This window comes from Alligator sinensis, unplaced genomic scaffold, assembly GCF_000455745.1.
Source record: "Alligator sinensis unplaced genomic scaffold, ASM45574v1 scaffold50_1, whole genome shotgun sequence".
NCBI classification, from domain to species: domain Eukaryota; kingdom Metazoa; phylum Chordata; order Crocodylia; family Alligatoridae; genus Alligator; species Alligator sinensis.
This window is the reverse complement of record NW_005842059.1, coordinates 2,474,617-2,491,098: the sequence shown is the minus strand read 5'-3', so window position 1 is coordinate 2,491,098 and position 16,482 is coordinate 2,474,617. Positions and strand designations below refer to the sequence as shown.

The window sequence follows — 16,482 nt, the reverse complement described above, 5'->3', positions numbered from 1 at the left end:
AGCAGGAATCCAAGGATAAAGTGATTTCCCTATTGTTAACCCACCTGCCTTTACTGAAACCGGGAAACATCGAAGCAAAAGTAGAATACATGAAACTGTTGCCTAAAATCCTGGCTCACTCCATCGAACACAACCAACACATAGAAGAGAGCCGGCAGTTGTTGTCCTACGCTTTGATTCACCCAGCCACGTCCTTGGAAGACCGGGGGGCTCTCGCCATGTGGCTGAACCACTTGGAGGATCGCACGTCGGGTAGCTTCGGCAGCCAACACAGAGGCCGGTCTGATTCGGTGGATTATGGACAGACGCACTACTATCACCAAAGACAGAACTCGGACGATAAGCTCAACGGGTGGCAAAACTCACGCGATTCTGGGATCAGTGTTAGCGCTTCCAGCTGGCAGGACAAGAATCTAGGCTGTGAGAATGGCCACTTGCCCCTGTACTCTTCTTCTTCTGTCCCCACGACCATCAATACCATCGGCACTAGCACAAGCACAAGTAAGTACCGTCGGCATGAAAGCTGGCGAGAGCCGCTTCGGGCAGTTGAACTTCCCCTGCCGCCCTTGGAGCGTTAGAAAAGGGGTCGGTTTCGAGTTGGCCGTAGCCATTTTTTGGACCCGCTTGTCCAAAATAGTCTGGCTGTTTCGTTTGGAGAGGGGGCTTGTTTGTTGTTTTTGCTTTTTTTGCTTTCTTTTGCATTTTGTACCATTTTGAACCTGCTTGAAGCAAAGAGCGAGGAGTTAAGAGGGGGTGAGAGCAAAACTGCGTGTTATCCAAAGCAGCCGCTTCCATGCCACCCGCTCTGGGTTTGGCAAGAGTCTTCCCCAAGTCCTGGAGCAATTTAGGAGCCCAAGTTTCATTTTCAAACACAACCCAGGGACTTTGCGGTGTAAGTTGTACGGGAAGTAAAAGAGAATTAGGCTCCCAAGTAGCTAACACAGGACAGGGCTCTGAAATTTTTCAAGCACTTACCAAAGTGCCCCTTGTTACCGCTTGTGTGTGGAGAGGTGACCCCTGCCATCACCCATGCCTTTTCACCTGGCGGTGTGCAACCTCCTTTACTTGTAGCAGCGCAGCCCATACGCGGAGCTCGTGATCGGGACCTACACGTGCTAGGGGACTAGGTCTGACCCAGAACCAGGTGCTCCAGGGCCATGTGACTGATGTGTAACTGGGGAGTCCCCTGGCCTCCGTGCAGAGGTTTCATACAGCTGCTTTTTAAAGCAAACCTTTCTGCCTGCTCAGCATCCCAGGTGGAGAGCGAGGGGGGCATCACCTCCACCTGCGCGGATCCTGCTGCGTGGCTGGCCCTGGCTCACGGCGCGGGAGGATGTTGCAGGGGTTGTTCAGGCTACAAGGAGGCGCCGGGGGTCTGTGAACAGGACAGGCGGGGTCTTAGGGAGACCGGCCCGTGCTTTAGGAGCGTCCTTCCCTCCCTCCTCTCTGTTTTAATATAATCTGCCCTTGCTTCCCAGCCTCCCACTTCGACCCCCCGGTGCTCCCCTTCCTACCTTCCCATGCCACGCTCTTGTCTCCTGGCACTGACAGACCTCATGTCCCATGGGCATCCCTTTTCCTGCGTGCCAGCCTCGCTTCCCGTCTGCAGATGGGGAAAACACCAACCCCCCCAATTAAACGCCCAGGATGAAGAGACAGCGTCCCGGGGAAGAAGACATGCATGCGTCTCTCAACCTGGTAAATGTCTTTACCTGGTAAAGTCATTTATATGCCAGTCAGCCTGCAAAAGTCTAGTTGGTCAGATAGAAGATATCACCTCTGCCACGAGTCCTGATTCCTTTTCCCTTCTCTTTGGTATCTGGGACGTCCTGGCTGTAGCAGCCTGGTCTGAGCGGGAGCGCTGTCTCCTGTTCTCTCCTCCTGCCCAGATTCATGGCAGAGGGGGCCAACGTCAAGAGCTCTGGGTGTTGATCATCAGGACTCGTAGTAGAGACGATATCTTTTATTAGACCATCAGGATTTTTTGCAACAAAATGTTTTTAATTGGGTGTTGATAAACACTGAGATTTCCTCCCTCTGTTCCCCCTTGGGGGCATCATCGCTTCGGGCAGGAAAGCAGTGATGTGGTGCCAGACACCTGCTCTGTGAGAAATTCAACCAGACCCTGCACCAAAGAGTCCCCCCCAGAGGGTCATTGGGGTTAAGCCTTGCCATGAAGAGGAACGATGGGCTGTGATGCACATAGCCATAGGTAGGACTCGGCTGCAGGCGTAGGGCTCCCTGGGAGAATAAAGGCCGCGGCTTAGCAGGGCCATGCAAACTTTTGTTGGTCCCGACAGCGACTGCAGCTCCTCTCTCAGCGAAGCATGCAGACCGGCTACTTTAAAATAGGTGATGGCATCTCTGGACTGACTGAGCGAATGCAGGCCGTGCCCCCTCCAGGGACCCACGGAGTAGCACCAGGGCAGCTAGCTCATCAGCGAGGATGGGGAGAGCCCTCTTCCAATTTATGATGCACCAAGTTTGAAAGAAGCCATCTCGAGAGTTCAGCTTGGACTCGTCCCTATCCAGAGTGAGATGAGCCTGATGCAGGGGTGTAAAGGGGGCCAAGAGCCTTCCACCACCATTCCCACCTGGGTCCAGGCCATGCTAAAAGGGGCTGGGAGGGCATGGGACCATGGCACTGCCCTGCCTGCTCTCCTTTCACAGCACGCAGCCCTGTTTTCTTACGATTTTGGGGGGTCTGAGCCATGATTTCTGCAGGTCTGGCACTGATCTTGCAATAGGCACATGTGCAAGAGGCTGGTCTGGGCAGAAAAGAGGGGACGCCCCCAGCTGCCAGGTAAGCTTAGAGCCATGGAGGAGCCGAAGAGTTCCCTGTGGGAGCCCTTTCTGGGCAGAGAGACCAGTGGACTCTGAGCATTTCCCTTTGGGAGAGCTGGTTGCACTGCAATTCTTGCAAAGAAGAGGTCTGAGACAGGAGTGACACTGGGTGTTTACCAAAGGGAAAACAGGCCAGGATAAGGCTTGCCCAGCCCAGGAGAAAAAACAGCTGCTGATAAGCCGGTTACAACACCATGCTTGCAGTGGGTTAATCATTGCAGCACTGCGTGGTTTGAGGGTCTAACGACCCTGCCCCCTTTTCAAGGGAAGAAAAAAAATCACAAAGTTGCATTAAACTCTTTGGAGCCAGGACAAGTCTGTTCCAGGGAGTTTGTACAACACCGCACGTGGGGCTGAGGAAGGGGGGGAGCCTTAAGTGGGTAGCAATGAGTAAGTCAGCAATCTGCTAGAAGGATTGCCGCCCTTGCCTGGTTTGCTGAGAGAAGAGAAAAGCCCCCAATTCCAGAGGCTGTGCCGGATGGTTTTGCAGGAGCGTAAAGCCACGGGCAGAGCAGAGCAGAGCAGCAGCCTTCCTTGCTGGATCGGATGCATCGCATGCCTCATCCCGCAACTTCCATGGGGCAGCCTCTTTGCTTCATCTCTCTTCCCCTGATCCCTGCTGCTTGCTGCGCTCTCTGCATCTCGCTCTCCTTCCCACTGGTGTTGCCGGCTCCCCGTCACAGAAGTTTCCTGCACAAGCACTCCTGGCCTCGGTGAGCTGCTTCCTGGCCCCGTACAATGACTGCTTTCTGCACCACCAGCCCATCAAACAGCTCAGGTCCTGCTGAGAGATTTAGGGGTCCGTATTCGTGGACCCATTTCATGGAGTTTTGCGCCGACAGGAAACACACAAATCCATAAAGCCAAGGGGCTTTGCGGCATGCTGTGCGGCTACCTATACACATGCTAGTTGGTGTTTTAGTTATAACTCGATTAATCGAGTCTGCTCCACGTGCTCATTAAAACGCTCCAGCGTGGCCTCATTGTCGTGTGTACAAGCTCCCATGGGTTTAACAGTGACCTCGTCGAATGAGGTTTAGATAAAGCATCCCGCAGCCATTTTTTTTTCTTTAAATAACAGTGGCCACATCTACGCATACAACTTCAGAGTAGACTAATTAGCTATGGAGTAAAGTGTCACTGTTTACACATCGCTCTAATTAAAACGCCCCACCCCCAAGCACAGAGGCATCCCACGTGCCTTCAGCCCAGCCCGTGAAGCTGCGTAGGTCGGTGAAAGATGAGCGTTTTCTGAGCGAAGCAGAGATTTAGTTGTGGCCTGAAGGTTGTCCCTGCCATTCGTTTCTATAACGGCGCGTGCCACCGCGGGAGGTGCGCCGTGGTCTGTGCAGGGAACCAGCGTGAGCGGCGGTGGCTGTGAGTCACTTCCCGCGAGTCTTCCCTTGGCACAAAGCGCCGAGACCCTGCTAATGTGTCCTGACGGCAACGTGCTCCGCCAACCTGCAGGCACAGTTGGAGCCAGCCGCGTGTGCCGCTTCGTGAGCTTCCCTAACACAATATTGACTTGGCCATCCACAAACACACGCTAAAAAAACGAGCACAGCTCGTCAGCCTTTGTCCAGCCTTTCGGTCCAATCAATACGTCCATTAATTTGCCGTTCCAAAGCAAAGCCCGCAGACTGTTAGCATGTGTTCGGTTTAAAGAAAATATCAAGTCCCCCGCCGACTTGGAGCAGCCCCTGTCTGCCCAGCGGTCTGGCGCATCTGCGGGCTCCAGGGTACGCGCGGCAGCATGCCTCTCTACAAAGGCGCTGCTTGTTTCCCCCGGCAGGCCTGGAGAAAGTCCTTCCCGCACAAGAGCAGCACAGTGATCTTGCTCTAGGGAGACTCTGTCTGGAGCCGGGGCGTGTTTGGATGCATCGCTGTTACGGTTCGGGTTTTCCAGCTGTGTCGCAGTTCAGTCGAGAGTGCGCTTGATGGGATAGCGCAGCCTCGTTGGCTTGCCCAGGTTTCGCCCGGGCCCCTGACTGCCGCAGGAGCGCTGTCAAGAGTCGACCGAGTTTAGCAGCAGCTCCGGGCCAGTCTTTTGCTAGTTTTATGCTAGCACTGTCGCTTCCTGCAAGCAGAACGGTGTCTCTGGAGGACTAACACATCCCTTGTTGCTCAGTCTAATACCTATGGACCTCAATCCATTCTCCATCCCGAGCAGTGACAATCTGGACTAGCTCTAACAGAGTCACTCTGGATTCGCACCAGTGTAAATGACGGGAGGCTCGGACCCAAAGTGAACAGGCAGTCGCAGCCGCCTGTCTGGGGGACGGTCTGAATTCAGTGCCGCGGAGAGGAGGTGAAAGAGGTTTTTCTCCGTCCTTCAGGCACAATGTCCCGTTTGTAGGTGTACCTGCTTCTGCGGAGGGAGAACAGAAGTGGGCACGGGGCAGAGCTTGCCCAAAGCCCCGCGGGAAGGGAGGGAACAAAGGGCCTTTGACTCCGCAGCCGAGTCATGAGATAATTGCAAGCCGACTGGGTTAGGAAAACACGGTTGCACTGGTAGTGTAGACGGGGCCTGAAGATAAAGAGCCCAAATGAAAGAAGGGAAGTAAAGAGTTTCCTTCTGCTTGCAGTGAAGGGGCGGCAGGGGCGAGGGGGCGGAAGCTGCCTTTTCCAGGCCTGAACCTTCCTGCTTCGGCTGCACAAAGGCAGACATTTGCCCTCTCTGTGCGTCTGCCTGCACAAACACCGCTCCTCTGAGGGTTGTTACCACCTCATCACGTATGCCACTAGGCAGCCGGCAATGGCATGAGCACAGTCTTTTAAAAACTCAATTGAATAAACCCAGCACAAAGCCCTCGGCTCTTGTGTCAAGGTGTATGACAGAGAGGAAAGAAATGAAAGCCCCAGACCAACAGCTGATTGCATTTGGGCACTGGCTTTTTTATTCTTTTGCCTATGTAATTGGTTCCACCTGCATGTGATCTCCTTGCTTATGGGGCCTCATTTGTCAGCCTGAAACACAGGGCAGCTTCCCTCCACGCTCCTTCGCGGGGAAGAAGCGAGTTTGCTCTCTACCTTTAGGAGAAAGGATGGTCTTGTATGAACATACCCAGCATCCAAGAGACACGAGTCTGTTCCTAGCCTACCTGCCCCTTTCCCCCCGTTCGTTAAGCAAGTCTCCTGGTGCCCGCTGCCCTCCATATGTGAAGCAGGGATAATAATACTTCCTTTGCCTCTTCATGGTGAAATTTTCTAACTCGCTGTGGATAGTCTAATGCTACTCCCATTGAAGTCGGCGGTGAACCCCCCCCCCCCCGGGCTCAGAGGCAGGGACCGACCATTTTGCTATGTGTGTGCAGTCCCTAGCAGAACAGACTTCAACATTTTGCCATAATGTACGTGCTATCGTACTCCCTGATGCTAATTAAATTAAACACCGAATAACACCAGCCTCGCCCATGGTGGGTAGAGCCGTCCTGTGCACAAAGCCGCATCGATTTATTATGGCCGGCGTCAGTATAGGGACAAAGAGCTTTTACCGGAGCCTGGCCGAGGACGCAACCGCTGCGCCGAGTAAGTTCCCCGAACTGCAACCTCTCCCACAACGGGGACCCGAAGGTTTGCACAGCCTGTGCATGAGTCCTGTGTCTGATTGTGGGCCCCCACTACAGAAAGGATGTGGGCAAATTGGAGAGAGTCCAGCGGAGGACAGTGGAAATGGTTCAGGGGCTGGGGGCATAACTTGTGAGGAGAGGCTGAGGGAACTGGGCTATTTAGTCTGCAAAAGAGAAGACTGAGGGGGGTTTAATAGCAGCCTTCAGCTCCCTGCTGGGGGGTTGCAAAGAGAATGGAGCTGGACTGTTTTCAGTGGGGGCAGGTGACAGGACAAGGAGCAATGGGCTCAAGCTGCAGCAAGGGAAGTTGAGGTTGGATATTAGGAAAAACTTTCTCACTAGGAGGATAGTAAAGCACTGGAACAGGTTACCCACAGCAGTGGTGGACTCTCCGTCCTTGGAGGTTTTTAAGACCCAGGTAGATAAAGCCTTGGCTGGGGTGACAGTTGGGGCTGGTCCTGCTTGGCACAGTGGGGGTGGACTAGATGTGACCCCCTGAAGTCCCTTCCAACCCTCGTTGTCTATGAGTCTAAGTGAGCAACATTAATGCCATAAATTACAGTAATAATAATCAGCCTTTCTAATATGAGCACAAGGGCTGGGGGGTGGCACTGACTACCCTCGGGTCCATTGTCCCAGCTCTGTTGTGGCTGTTGCTGATTCCAGCAGCAGGTTGATGCTTTCAAAGGCCTCCGCTGTATGCCTTTGTGTGCACCGGCCGGTTCGTTGGACGGATTCAGGAATTGTCCTTGTTGGAGCTGGCAGTGTGGAAGATGTTCAGGGTAAGCTGCGGTTCCTGAGCCATGTGCTGGTGGGGATCCCATGGGAAGGGCCTTTGCACCTCCTCGATGCAAGCTGCAAGCGTCCAGTGGAGCTGCAGCCACTCTCCATCCTCGGTTCCCTCCTTCCACCCGGGGCCGTTAGTCCGACCCCAGCAAGCACCCAGCCCATCACTCCCCTTCAAGGCTTTAAAATCACACTTCCATCAAATTGGCAAGAACGTTTTGTCCTCGTGCCCCAGATGGGATGTTTCATAAAATAAAATAGGATGGGAGCAGAAAGCTGGTGCATGAGTCCCTTGGCCCACCACTCTCCTGTGTGGCAGGGTGAGGGGCTCCACACTGACGTTCATGTTTCCTAGCAGACTCCTAACCTCCAGGGTTCAAAATGTCTCTCCTCCAAGGACACAGGGGTTGGAGCCAACCCCAGGCGCTCTCCCGCTCCCAAACAAGTGAGAAGTGATAGCAGGTGTTTCCCAATTCTCTGAGTGCTTCAGTGCCCATCCAAACTCTGGGCACCACAGCTTCATCTGCGCAAGAGCAATCAAAGTTTGGCTATCTAAGGGCAATGTTGTTGAGAAGCTAGATCTTTGATGGAAGCAAGGCACGTTCCTCACCTTCGCTGCCATTTCTGCAAGCTGTGGGGCCTGGCTTGGCAAATATAATATCTACCCTTGGGAAAGGGGCACTCCTTTCTTATCTGAAACCCTGCGGGAGACCAGGGATGAGGTGAGGGAAATGACTGAGGCAAGATTGATGGTTTTGAGGACATCATTAGAAGCAGCAAGGTTGGTGGCCACCACCATCACATTGAGGTAGCTGGCATACCGTGTGATATTCAGGGGAGTTATAAAAGACTTTTCCTCCAAGGGAATGGAGATCACTGAGCACAGAACAGCTGCCGTGGTCCATCCCCTCCAAGACCGCGTTCTCATCCGGTAGGATTTACACACCTGCTCCCCACTGTGAGGTCAACAGCTGGGGCACTTGCTAAAAAAAAAAAGTCCTGAGTACTTCAGGGCACGACTGTCTTCTACCTCCTTGGCAAACCTGACTATCTTTCAGAGACAGCAGGTTAGAGAGGAGCCTCCAGAGTCACACAGGAGCCTCTCTGAAGCCTGCCCCCAGCTTCAGGCATTGATTTTTTCCCTTTCTACAGGTCAGGCATGACTGTCCGCAACCACGGTCGTTGTCTAGAACGACCGTTCATTCATCCCACATCCCGTTCCCATCCCTGGTCACGGACACGTCTCACAAGAGTCTGTTACAAGTCGAGTTGGCCCCATGGTTTTATCTAGGAGTTGTAATAGCTGGAAGTACAGAGCACCGGGGGAAAAAAGCTGTTTCTCCTGATGTTTCCTGACCTCAGTGGTTCTTGGCCTTTTTGGACTCAAGGCACCCGTCGGAAAATGCCAACCCTGATCTTTCACTCACGTTTTGGTCGCAGAAAAATATGAGAGCAGTTCTGCTGTTGCAAAGGACCCAGAAAGGCCCCCGAAGGTCAGAATGGGTTTGACCTGGGACGGACCGTATGGCCCTCTACCTGGGATCTCGTGTGACAACCTTTTACAGAAGCAAGGTGTCGCCTGCTTTACCTGTGGCGGGTTAGGGTGTTATGTCTTGCATTGGGTCAGGGTTGATGGTAGCTTTACAAAGCATTTAGATGATAGATTTGTATAGAAAGGTTTGGATAGGGATGATCCTGCCTCGGGTTGGGCTAGAGGATCTCTCGAGGTCCCTTCCAGCTCTGTTTCTATGGCATGATGGATTTCTGCCCGATATCCCTGGGTTGATCTTGTGAATCGGGTGTCGGTGTTTGCACACTTATGCAGCACCCCACAGAGCCCTGAAAGGATCTCATGGCGTTGCAGGGGGCCACAGCATTGTGGTTGAGAGTCACTGCATTAACCTGAAGAAGTCAGTGCGTCCTAGACCTGAGGGGACACCAAACGAGTGTGCTGCCTCTAATGCAGGATGGCAATATCTGCCTATGTCTTCCCAGGTCTTCCGGCTCACCTCCATGTTAGAGGACTCATCCTTCTACCGAGCCATTCACCCAACCATGGGAAAGGCCTGAGAATCACAGGGGGACACAGCCAGTACCAGTACAGTCGTCTGCCATTGGGACTCTCCAGGTCCTTGACAGTGACCCATCTGAGAAGGAAGGGTTTTTGTGCAGCCTTACCCAGAACGTGCCCTGTCCCCGTTCTCTCCCTCCTGGGACCTCTGAAGCATGGCCATGTATCCCATCGCAGACACTGATGGGCTCCAGGCTGTAAAGAGTAGTTTCCAGAAGACAGATGCCTATCCGTGCAATCACGCTCCCTCAGGATAATGTCATGCCATCTAGGTCCTGTGCCATCTTGCATATACTTGACCCCTCTTGCCAGATGTCACCTGTGATAGCACCAGCTCTGGTTTCGGTCAGGCAACTCCCCGGGGAAATGGCAGATAAACAAGAAGGTGTTTCCATCCCACGTCTTTGCAGGATTGAGGTGGTGGAAGGAGCCTCACCGCTGCCTACGGAGGAGGGCTGGTTTCTGCTCCTCCCTCTGGCCATGACTTCCGTCACCTGGGCAGCAGATATAGCATGGGATGTAAAGGATCTGGGTTTGACTCCTGGAGCTCAGAGCTATCAGGATAGACTTCCAGGCTTTTGTACCTGTCCCACAAAACCATTGTGCAGATGCTGACAATCACCACCTCCCTGGTGCCCTTCATAAGGCAGCAAGGTGATTCATGCTTGTTGGCCCTCTGTCTGGAAGCCATCAAGGCCTGACCATGATGCCACTGAGACAGGATAACTCCAGTGGATCTTCATCTCCTCAGCACCAGTTACAGCCTAGCGGGTTTCTTTAGCAGGGCATTAGTTATCATCATTCAAGAATGATTGCAGCAGAGGCCCATCCTACAGTGGCTGTTCTTCCATTTGGGGACTTTTGTGATATATTGGTTGGTCCACATCAAGTGCCAGAAGTTTGGTTCCCAGTTGCTTCCTGATGCTTCTTTCTGCAGTGGTCTTACAGCTTCCACATGCCTTTCCACCGAGTCCTCTGGGTGATTTCCAAAATGTAAAGGGCAAAGCCATAACCATTCTCCTAGTGCCATACTGGCTAGTTTCTAGGAGAACTGGAGCTTCAAAATAAAGGACAGGGAAGCATCTCTGGGTCATCAAGTCCTGTCCTTGCGACTGCAGACATCTGTGCTGTACAGCCTTGTCCATAAACGGCTCCAGCTCCATGCATTCAACTCCCAGGTTACCCGGACCAGGTCTCAGCGCGGTGGCCAGCTACTCCACCTGTCCCGAAGTCCCTGCACTGGGCCTCTGTTGGTTTGCTGAGTATCCCAGAGATGGACTGCTCCAAAAATAGACTAGGATTTATTTTTCCAAATGCAAGAAATTCTCTGTTGGGGTGCCCCAGCCTTGCCCGGACCTCAGTGGTGAAAATTTTGAACAGCCTGTTTCTAGGCCGGTCTTGATTCCTACATGCCTGCCAGTAAGAGAACCAGCTTCTGTCTGCGTTAATCCCAGTTGCATCCTCCTGAGGCGTATGGGACTGGTCTTTGGATCTCTGCCTTTGAACATCTTGCCTTTTTCTAAAGACTGTCTTCCCTAGGAGCTGTTTCCAGAGCCAGAAACCTCCCTCTCTGGTCTAAGAAAAGTCATCTATACTTATTAACTGGACAGCCTGTCAGCTTCCCTTAGCAATGTTCTGCGCTGGGAGAAAAGGAGATGTACGCTCTCGAGCTCCAGCACTCTGCTCTGTTCCAGGAGCGCACCATTCAGGCCCGTCCCTGTCTATTTTTGGCCATAACCAGACTTTTTAAAGGTCAAGCCATCCCTTCGCAGATGAAATGGATAGCGTGGCATATCTCTCTCTGTTACCAGCTGGCTTGTGTGCATCTCCCCCTCCCATCTTTACAGCTCGCATCACCAGAGCTCGGTCGGCATCCCCAGCCAGCCTGAGAAATCTGTGAAGCAGCAAGATGCCGGAGCCTGCTGACCCGAGCAGCTAGCGCGGGGGCCGAGTTTGGGGGAGCAGTTCTTCCCTTCCTATTCTACCATCCCGAGGGGCTGCTGTTTGCCAGGCCCCTTCTGCGGGGTGCCTTGCTGCCACGTATTTGGAGAAGGTGGGTCCCCAAGGTGCTGTCATCGCTGGGGATACACGACCCACCCTCCATTCCTCCTTTCCAGAACCGCCCAGGGCTTTGCATTGCAGGGGAACCGAGGCCAGGCTGCAGCTGCATTGCCTGGCGCAGGGAGGCCACCCCAGCAGACTCTGCACTTCAAAAAAGATTCAGATTTCACGTCTGAGGGATCAGGTGCACGTAGGAACATCTTGAGCACCCCCAGCGTCTGTCAAGCATGCAGCCCTTCTTGCCTGGGTTGGGATATAGATGAAGATCGCAATGTGAGCACAGGATCAAAATGAGGGGCAGGTATTTGTTTGCCAAGAGCAGGGGATAGGGGAGCTTGTATCCATGGAGGGTGCTGCTGTTTGGAGACCTGAGCTATAACCTCCTGCACACCTGCCTCTGGGAGGCTGCAGCATGGCTCGGCTTCATCATCCTCACCCCTCTGATGGCTCCTAATGGGGCAGAAGCAGCAGCCTGGCTAATGCTGGGGTTTTGGACAGCTCAGGAGATGGGTCGCTGCAGGAGAGAGGGCCCTGTTGTTTTTTCCAGGCTGGAGAAGCCCAGAGCGGGCTGAGCAGCAGGGAGCCGTGCCAGGGCACGGGGTCAGGGGTGCGTTGGCACCTTTATCAGCTGACAGGTTCCCCAGGGGCTTTGCAGCACCTCCTAAGAGGCAAGGTGCCAAACTCCCAGGACACTCAGTCCAGGTCCTCACCTGCTTGGGAGCTTTTGGGGAATCCTAAATCCCTTGTGCGATCTGATCCTCTTTGCCAAGCCGAGACCTCCGCCCAGGACCCGGTGCGGAGGTGAATGCAATGCCAATTTACCACGTGCCACCAGATGAAACAGTGCAAGCAATCTGTGCTAGTCACCTAGGGCCATTTGTAGACGTGTTCACTGTTTTCTAAACCATGTTAACTGATCACATCAGTTTGAGTCAACTTTCAGTTCAAATTGAGAGTTAACAGGCAATCAAGGGGGGTTGCTCCCTTTTGCACAGACCAGTAGCCCCTGTGCTTGGGCAGGGCTGGGGGCTTAGTCAGGATACTGGTACTTAGTCACTGGGAGGGTGTTGTTGGTACATTTGACTTTGTAAAGGGGTTATTTGGTGCCTGATAGCCTCTGTTGTGTTGTAAAAACCTAACTGAGTTTCCTGAAGTGGGGGTTGATATTTGCAATGCTTATCTGCATTCCTGAGGGATGCTTATCTGAGTTCCTAAAAGCAATGCCATATATACATGTTCATTAATACAGTTTAAATTGCTTAATTCAGACTGCCCTCCCCTGCATTAACTTTCATCCTCATTCAACGAGGACAAGTTCGTTTGGACTAGACCCAATTTTCATTTGGACCATGTGCATAGCGATGGCTGTCGTCCGGATTAAACCTAGAAACGTGCAACCTCTGTAAACAGCTGCTCGCTAGCGCTCCGGTATGAGCAGATGAGCATGCCTAAGGGACTGCAGATGACCAATCCATTTTGTCCTACTAGCTCTTTACAGCGGGTGTCCCTCGGGGTGCTAACTGCCTTGCTTATCTCAAGGATGTACTTGGTAGCTGTGTTGGTCTGAGACAAAAAGAAATACAAAAATCTAGAACTCTCGGTTCCAAAATGATGCCTTTGATTAGATTTTTATTAGAATTTTATTTTTATTAGAATTGTATTATTCCCAGTTGGTATAATTTAATAATAAATAATTAAAGGTATCATTTTGGAACCAGGAGTTCTAGATTTTTGTATTGTTCATCTCAGCTGATCTAATGCACCCACCTATCACCCCTCTTAGCATCTCGTGTCCCTTTCCCTTCTCTGTATAATCTTTTCTTTCTGCTAGTCCGTTCATAGCATCAGGTGAAGTAGGTTGTTGTCCATGAAAGCTTGTGCCTCTCTGAACCAGTTAGTCCCTATATGATGCCACCCTGCCCTACCTCTTGTCTAACCTCAGACTAAGCCAGCTACCACCTCTGATTTCTCTGATCGGTAAACACCCCATCAGTCTCACCTCCATCCATCCTTGGCAAAGTCTTTGAAAAAATTATCAAGGCTCACATTTGTGAGAGCCCGGCAGGACAAATTATGCTGAGGGGAAACCAGCACGGGTTTGTGGCAGGCAGATCGTACCTGACCAATCTAGTTTCTTTTTATGACCAGGTTACAAAACACCTGGAAACAGGAGGAGGGGTGGATGTCGTATACTTAGACTTCAGGAAGGCCTTCGATACGGTATCCCACCCCATACTGGTGAACAAGTTAAGAGGCTGTGACTTGGATGACTGCACAGTCCGGTGGGTGGCGAATTGGCTGGAGGGTCGCACCCAGAGAGTCGTGGTGGATGGGTCGGTATCAGCCTGGAAGGGGGTGGGCAGTGGGGTCCCACGTGGGCAGAAAACAACAGAATGCAGTTCAACAAGGAGAAATGCAAAGTGCTGCACCTAGGGAGGAAAAATGTCCAGCACACCTACAGCCTAGGGAATGACCTGCTGGGTGGCACGGAAGTGGAAAGGGATCTTGGAGTCCTAGTAGACTCCAAGATGAACATGAGTCGGCAGTGTGACGAAGCCATCAGAAAAGCTAATGGCACTTTATCGTGCATCAGCAGATGCATGACAAATAGGTCCAAGGAGGTGATACTTCCCCTCTATCGGGCGCTGGTCAGACCGCAGTTGGAGTACTGCGTGCAATTCTGGGCGCCGCACCTCAAGAGGGATGCGGATAACCTGGAGAGGGTCCAGAGAAGAGCCACTCGTATGGTTAAGGGCTTGCAGACCAAGCCCTACGAGGAGAGACTAGAGAAGCTGGATCTATTCAGCCTCCGCAAGAGAAGGTTGAGAGGCGACCTTGTGGCTGCCTATAAGTTTATCACGGGGGCACAAAAGGGAATTGGTGAGGTTTTATTCACCAAGGCGCCCCCGGGGGTTACAAGAAATAATGGCCACAAGCTAGCAGAGAGCAGATTTAGACTGGACATTGGGAAGAACTTCTTCACAGTTTGAGTGGCCAAGGTCTGGAACGGGCTGCCAAGGGAGGTGGTGCTCTCCCCTGCCCTGGGGGTCTTCAAGAGGAGGTTAGATGAGTATCTAGCTGGGGTCATCTAGACCCAGCACTCTTTCCTGCTTATGCAGGGGGTCAGACTCGATGATCTATTGAGGTCCCTTCCGACCCTAACATCTGTGAATGTAATGGAGACAAATAGGTGCCAGGTGAGCTAGAAGTGCATGTGTCCTACACCCCCTCTAGCCAGAGGGGAGGTGAGTCTGCTGTCCTGTGAGCTGTAGAGACTAGCACTTGAGCTCTCCAAATCCCCAGTATTGCTGTGATTCTTGCAAAATACCTCCAGGTGCTGTGGGGTGGTCCGGGGGGGTGCTGTAACCCCGGCTTACTGTGACGACCACTGTGAACTCTGTATTTCCCCATGACGCTGAGCCCTGTCTGGGGTTTTGTATCTACTTGTGTGCAGTCTCAGGTGGTGAAATCTCCGGCGTAGGGACTGGGTCTGTGTTCCCCATTCGTGCAGCACCTGGCACAGGCTGGCATCTCTTGGTTGCAACCACAAACCTAATGAACACCACGGCTGGATCAGCCTGCTGCCTCTTGACACTGTCGCCGTGGGACAAGGTGTCTCCTCTTCCTTCAAGTGAGAAGGCGCTAAGCCCATGCTCAAGAAACTCTCCTGGGTTCACTGTTGCCCCGTGTTCAGGACTTGGGTCATTGTGTTGCCTTGCGAGTCCTCTGGGCTTTTTGCAGCCCCAGCAGTCAGGCTTTTGTCGTGCGCGTGACACAGGCCCCACAAATGTCATTCCTCAACAATAGAGACCAGCCAGACATCCAGCAGGACTTATTCCAGATCCCTCAGTGACCTTTGGTGCCTTTCAGGGAGGAAGGAGGCTCTGCTGACTTGGCTGCTCACCCCAGATATGATCCTGCTCATCAAAGGGTCCAGGGGATGCTCATCCTTCTCAGGGACCAGCTTTTTGCAAGGCTCTGCGGGATTTCTCCCCCTCAGGGCTGCTGGGAAAGGGTGAGCGAGCCTTTGGTGGGTGACCTCTCCATCGCCGATCCAGGGCATGCTTTACCAGCTCTTCCGGCGCCTGGCAGAGATGGTGGCATGGGTGACAGTAATCTGCTGTGACTTATTCCAAACAGGCTGTTGCCCCTGGATATGCCTGCCTGGCTCTTCTTAGCATTCCCAACAATATCTATGTCCCTTTTCCTCCCAAAAGGGCCCAAATCCATCTGCAGTTGATTAGGAAACACAGCCAGGGACAGTTTCTTGCTCATCTCACCCCTTCCATGTGCTCTGCATGCTGTGACCTCCGCTCGAGAGCTGCCTGTAGTGCTGTTGCCCTCGGGGGTCAGGCCAACTCTCGGGATCTCAATATTGCGCTGTTAGACAGGAGGGTGTGGCACAATTGCACATATACAAAACGCACACAAATCAATTAGGTGCATACACACACACACTACCAGCTCAAGCACATACACATCCATACCAGCCTTGAGACATGCATACTTATCACCAATTCAAGCACATACACGCTACACACACCACGTTTAGACAGAATCAGTTACCAGTTACCAACACCTGCACGTCCAATACACATACGTGGATTACTAATTCATATACCACACACACACAATGATATCTATCTATGTATATGTGTGTGTGTGTGTGTGTGTGTGTGTGTATTCACTGATTCACACACATACCACCCACCTACACATACACACAGGTGAGTTCCTACCTAAGTTGGGTGTTGTGATGTGTATGTATGCATGTGCTTGGTGTACTTGGGATACCTGGGGAAAGGTTAAGGTAAGAAAGTAGAAGTGTAGGGGGTTAAAGTTACTGGAAATGAAAGTCACCAGGACTGGGATTAGAACCGGTAGACTAGAGGGGCCTGGGCTGAAGAACTGAGGCTGGGGGAGGTTGTGATCTTAATTGATTGAAAGACAAGGCCCAAAGCCTGCAGAACAGGGAGGCTTGCAGGCATGGAGGCTGGGACTGGAGCCAGAGCTACGGGGGAGCTGAAAAGGTAGATGGGGAAAATGGGACTAGGGGAAAGTGTGGGTGTTAAAGAGGGGCTCTGGGTGTGGGGGAGCCAGAGCATGGCTCCGGGGCAGCTAGAGAAGTAGTAGGTGCTGGAAGCTGGAGCA

At 52.6% G+C, this 16,482-nt stretch overlaps 1 protein-coding gene across 6 annotated transcripts in view; it reads left to right on the top strand.

Moving 5' to 3' along the window:
- The window catches only part of SAMD4A (sterile alpha motif domain containing 4A), a 172,663-nt gene that overhangs the window by 92,489 nt on the left and 63,692 nt on the right, over nucleotides 1–16,482 (top strand). For 4 of the 6 annotated variants that reach the window (XM_006023098.3, XM_025203509.1, XM_014519670.2 and 1 more), the window contains one exon: nucleotides 6–501. In XM_006023098.3, coding sequence (XP_006023160.1) covers nucleotides 6–501 — 496 coding nt within the window. Of the gene's footprint in view, nucleotides 502–16,482 lie in introns of all 6 variants that reach the window. The other 2 variants (XM_006023099.3, XM_006023097.3) reach the window with 1 other exon arrangement.